At 46.2% G+C, this 5,590-nt stretch overlaps 1 protein-coding gene across 1 annotated transcript in view; it reads left to right on the plus strand.

The window, feature by feature from the left end:
• exd1 (exonuclease 3'-5' domain containing 1) overlaps nt 1–3,448 on the plus strand; it is a gene marked incomplete at both ends in the record, with an annotated part of 5,059 nt that extends 1,611 nt beyond the window's left edge. Inside the window, 10 exons of the mRNA XM_080012029.1 lie at nt 695–728; nt 836–918; nt 1,024–1,097; nt 1,189–1,275; nt 1,768–1,872; nt 1,978–2,058; nt 2,146–2,289; nt 2,377–2,559; nt 2,886–3,155; nt 3,263–3,448. Of these exons, the coding sequence (XP_079868155.1) occupies nt 695–728; nt 836–918; nt 1,024–1,097; nt 1,189–1,275; nt 1,768–1,872; nt 1,978–2,058; nt 2,146–2,289; nt 2,377–2,559; nt 2,886–3,155; nt 3,263–3,448 (1,247 nt within the window). The remainder of the gene's footprint in view (nt 1–694; nt 729–835; nt 919–1,023; nt 1,098–1,188; nt 1,276–1,767; nt 1,873–1,977; nt 2,059–2,145; nt 2,290–2,376; nt 2,560–2,885; nt 3,156–3,262) is intronic.
• Between the last annotated feature and the right edge of the window lie 2,142 nt (nt 3,449–5,590).

A 5,590-nucleotide genomic window follows, 5' to 3' on the forward strand; every position in this document is an offset into this window, starting at 1 on the left:
CTAGCTATCTATATCTGTCTGTATCTCTAGCTATCTATGTCTGTCTATCTCTAGCTACCTATATCTATCTGTCTATCTCTAGCTACCTATATCTATCTGTCTATCTCTAGCTATCTATATCTATATCTGTCTGTATCTCTAGCTATCTATATCTGTCTGTCTGTATCTCTAGCTATCTATGTCTGTCTATCTCTAGCGATCTATATCTATTTGTCTATCTCTAGCTATATCTATATCTGTCTGTCTATCTCTATCTATCTATCTATATCTGTCTGTCTATCTATCTATCTATATCTGTCTGTCTATCTCTAGCTATCTATATCTGTCTGTCTGTATCTCTAGCTATCTATGTCTGTCTATCTCTAGCTATCTATCTATCTATGTCTGTCTGTCTATCTCTAGCTATCTATATCTGTCTGTCTATCTCTAGCTATCTATCTATGTCTGTCTGTCTATCTCTAGCTATCTATATCTGTCTGTCTATCTCTATATCTGTCTGTCTGTATCTCTAGCTATCTATGTCTGTCTATCTCTAGCCAGCTAGCTATCTCTCTATCTCACTCACTATCTCTCTCTCCATCCCTATCTGCTCAGTAATGTGAATCAAGTCTTAGAGGTGAAGCCACCTTCATTTTCAGTCATGTTCACACATCTCCACCGGCACCTGAGACGCTTCGTTCTGACTTCTTAACAGTTGAGTTTTGTGGCGAAGCGAAGGGCGGCGACGGGTAAGCACGGAGCCATTTTTTTATTTTTTTTGTACGAGTCGATTAACAGAGCGCGGCGCCGGCGAGCGTTATCGTCCGGTAAGGGAGCGCGAATTATTATTGCGCAGGGGCGTGGCCGACCAGGCGCGGGAGGGCTTTCTGAGCGCGGAGGAGTTCCAGCCGCACAGGAGGAGCCTCGGGTCGGCGTGCGGTGAGTTGACGACCATGGGGTGACAGGAACGCTTCCGAGTGTTTTCATCTACGTGTGACTCCCCCCCCCCCCCCCCCCCCCCCCCTCTTTCCGCGCGTCTTGCAGATCACGATGACGACGATCGGGACTTCGTCAACTTTGAGGTCGTCGACGGCTTCCATGCGGCCTTCGGACCCGCCGTAAGTGTCTTGCGTGGGCGGCGCAATGTTTTGGGGCGCGAGGCTGGCTGAATCGTTTGGAGGAGTTATTTGGGCCTCTCTCGCTCCCGAGGTGATGCACATCAAGAGGCAGAGAATTATCGGTTTGGCAGCCGATGGAGTGGAGGCGTTCCAGCTCGGTCGACTCTGCTGGCTGCAGGTAGGGAAATACGACAGAGGATCATTGTGGGAGTGGGCAAGTCGTCTCTTGACCGTTTGAACGCCTTCGGTACCAAATAGAAATGGTGCACTGTATGCATTTAGCATAGACAACATGGAGTAAGTCATTCCAAATTAGCTTTTAAAAGATGAATTTGGTGTGCATTTCATACTCCTATTATTCTCTCTCTCTCTCTCTCTCTCTATTAACGCATCACTCGGGGTCATAATATTAATGTGTACAAATGTGATTCAAATCGTCATCGCTGATAGTGATTGTGGCTCAGCGCCATCTACCGGTTGAAATTGGCACAAAACATGCAGGGAGGACGCTGCCGTGGCTTGAGGGGCTCTCGACCCCACAAACTAAAACGTAAAAAGGCTGGTCCAGTCCCTACCAAGTGCCCTGCATCGGTGGGGATTGGACTGGCCTTACTTTCAAACTTTTTTTATGTATATCATTTAAAACAAATCTATTCTCTCTTTCATGGAGATTGCAACTAAAACCAGGGTGTATCTGTTTGACATCCTGTTGCTTGGAGCGCAAGCTTTCAAGAACGGCCTCTCCATGATCCTGCAAAGTAAAAGCATACTAAAGGTAAACAAAGTTACCCTTGCATGAACCATACAGCCTGCTTTGAATGTGTATCAGTCACAATTAAACATCCATTCCATATTATATAACTTTACCGTTTGTTTTTAGGTCATTCATGACTGCAGAGGCATCGGAGGCAGTCTGCTGGCTCAGTTTGGAGTAAATCTAACCAACGTCTTTGACACACAGGTGCTGTATATAAGCCCACCCTGACTTTTTTTTTTTTTTAAGTTACTGGTGTATTTTTCAATGCTTTGATGTTATGTGTATTTTTAGGTGGCAGATGTCTTGTGTTTCTATTCAGCGACGGGGGGCTTCCTTCCTGATAGAGTCAGTACTCTGCAGGAAGTGTTAAGTCTGTATCTGAAGGTACCCGCCTCCAAACTCTCATCCCTCAAGATGAAGGCAAAGCTGACCAAGGTAAGTACAAGCATCCATCATAGAAGGACTATGGGGGTCGTTGATGAAATTGATTTAGAACTGTTTTTTTTTGTTTTGTTTTTAAAGGATGAGAAGGAGATGTGGTATAGACGTCCGTGCCCCTCGTCCCTGCTAAGGGTGATGGCTCTGTCAGTGATCCACCTGCAGCCTCTCAGGCTGGTGCTGCTGGATGCCCTTATGGTCGACTACATGGGCCTGGTGGACTCCTACCTAGCAAACAGTCACAGAGAGCCGGGCGGAGTAGAGCACGTAAGCATGGTCAGTAATTCGCAAGTATGCACCCTTTATAACTTTGGGTAAGATACCAGCAATGCTCAACTACACAGAAAAAACTAACTGCCCAGTATAAGCAGCATTGACTGGAGCATTGAGCAGTACTATTTAAAATGGAGGTCATTGGGTTTTGTTTCCCTTTCCTCAAAAATATCAGTCTTAAAGGGCAATCCTTTGGTCCCAAACATACTAATATTTTTCCAACTATAGCCAAACAGCCACTTTTTGCAGCACCCGGGTCTTTGCCTGCAGAGATAATGTGCTGTCCTGTAGAGGTATCCCTAAAACCTGTGTGTCCACAGAGCAGTGTGTTGGAGCTCCCAAGGGAGCTGAGGGAGCTGGAGCACATGTACCTGGAGCGTCGGCGCTATGCCATGGACCACTACACCGTCACAGAACAGGGTTTGCTGGCTCGCGACAGCCATTTCCCTCAGCCACCGCCCGAAGCCACGATCCCAACAGAGGAACCGAGCTGGCCTGCTGCACCACAGAAGCGGGCCAAATCCCAGCCTCCGTCTCCAGCGCAAGTGGAACCTCTGTGCACCCTTCCTCCTCCTCCAGACCATCCACAGGTGACTGAATCCTCTTCTGGGTTGTCTGCCCCTCCTCCAGACGATGGGCTTCCCCCCTCTGTTGCAGCCGCCCGTGCTCCAGTTCTTTCTCCTTTGTCCGAACCCAGGAAGCAACCGTTCCTCAGCCGCCCCATGTCTCCAGCAGTGGAGATAATGGGCAGAGGGAGGAGAGAAAAAGACTTGCAGGCATCCTTCCCTGCCCTCCCATTCCTGGGAAGGGGCTTTATCCTCCAGATACCACCAGCCAAGGTACCGCAGGGGGCCTCTGGGGTCTTGGTCTCTGGGTCTACTGAGGTGGCTCCAAGTCCCCGGTCTAGCCACGCTAAAAAAGCAGTGGCCGAGCCTGAACCCAGTGCTGATGTTCTACGTGGAGGCTTCCCTGCATTGGAGAGACCAATAAACAATCTTTCTTGGGGCTTTTCAGGGAAAATGTAGGCGCAGAGGTGGATAATTCCCGGTTCAGAAAATAAAACTGATCCAGCTGATTTCACTCATTAGTTGGACCGCTCTCTGTTTGATGCAAATTTAAAAAAATCCACATGGTTGACTCAAGATCCTTGACTGCAATTGTATTGTTCCAACTCCGTGGGAGTGCTGTAACTTTAAAGTACCTCAGGACTGTTTGCTGTTCCAATAATTCATGCTATTCCACATTGACCAGTAGATGGCAGAAAAATATTCTTTTTTTTTTTCTTTCCCTGGAAAGCCTGTAGGACCTGTAGGTCCTATTTTTTTCTTTTAAATTTGCATACTAGTACAATTATAGGAGGCCTGGTTTTGTATCTGTGTTGCTCTTGATTTGTCCTGCTATTGTCTTGTACTGTTGCTGCCAAATTTACAGTCAATTGGCAAATGTGTGCTCTTTATTTGAAATTATCTTTTTAATTTGGACAGATAATTATATAAAATAATTGTATAATCACAATGTGTTTTATTCTTATTTGATTTTGTAGTACACGAATGAATAATCACATTCTTTGCTTGGTGCACAAATTCATTTAAAATAGCATCAAATATCCACCGTGCTGGAAAATGTCACCGACTCATGGTGATATGATTGATTGGGTCTCCAGTTTGGCTGCAGCACTGCCATTAATTAAGGGTTTAAAGCAGAGAGACCTTAATGGGTTTCCTGTTAATTGAGCAGAAACATTGTCGGCTGATGGTTCTTTTGATTACAGATGACTGGTAAACCATTAGTGCGGTGGCAGACTGAGCTTTGATATTGGCTGTAAGCACAGCCGCCGCTGCGGTTCCATTAACAATGATCACAAGTGACAGCACCTGCCTTGGGATGAGGTTGCTCACTAACTGAGCCTTGCAGTGTGCTGTGCTAGATAAGGTAGTGGAGCAGCCTTTTTTTTTAATTATTATTATTATTTTTTTTTTTATACAAGATCATCAATTTTGTATTTTGGGGGAAGCAAACAATCGCATGGAGATAGAAGGCATGGAAACAACGGTATAGGGGATTGCCGGGGCCCCCTGCATTAATCACATCTTTTGCCATGGTTTTCTACGTACAGAGGCCTGGGCTGCTGCCAGGACCTTCTAATTGAAAGCATGAAACAAAGTAGATTTTTTAATTAACTGGGAGGGTGCTGGCCTCAAAGCTTAAGCATTTCTCTTAGCAACCAGCTCCTCCTCAGCTTCTGCTGAGGAGAGAGTAAAGGATCCCACCCATACGGCGACCCCCTTTGATACATGAGCTTCATGTCAAACAGAATGCGTTCGAATTCAAGCTCGAATATGCCTTCTTCTGATGGATTGTTTGTTTGTTTTTTCCCTCGGTCACTTGTGGTGGGGATATTTTTCACGAATTATTTTACGGATTACCACTTCAATAGCAAATAAGGCGGCTGATTTAGATTCCGTCTCTGTCGGGATATAATACGTCACGTCAGTGAAGACTGGGATGCGGGGGTGGACAGTGGTCTCGGTGGGGCCACGGAGGATAGCCTCCTGTCATTGACAGCCATAGCACCGGGTCTTATTTTAGAGGACCTTGCATTTCCTGTCCGTCACAATAATGCCTTATGAGCTCCACTTCCCGTTTCTCAGGCCTCAGAGGAAGGAACAGGGCTCTTGTCACACGGTAGTCACAGCATCCTCCCCGCCCCGGCCCCCAAAACTTCAGACAGTGTTGTGTCCTTCACAGGGAAAGATGACTGCACCTTCAGCATCACAGCAGGATGTTGCCGGGCTATTTTTAGGCAGGCAGTCGGAAAGGTAGCATTCAGACATAAACAGAAACTTTAGGATGTCCAGCTGTGTTGATTTTGCATCCGAAAATGGAGGTTCGACCGTGTCCAGGGCCATTGTTGTTTTGACTCCTTGCAATGGGAACCTCCAACACAGCTGTTTACTGAAGGTATAATAAGTATGTAGAATATAGTCGCCTATAAACACCAATTATCAAGCTGGAGTTCATAAAA

The sequence above is a fragment of the Zeus faber genome, assembly GCF_960531495.2.
Source record: "Zeus faber genome assembly, chromosome: 13".
NCBI classification, from domain to species: domain Eukaryota; kingdom Metazoa; phylum Chordata; class Actinopteri; order Zeiformes; family Zeidae; genus Zeus; species Zeus faber.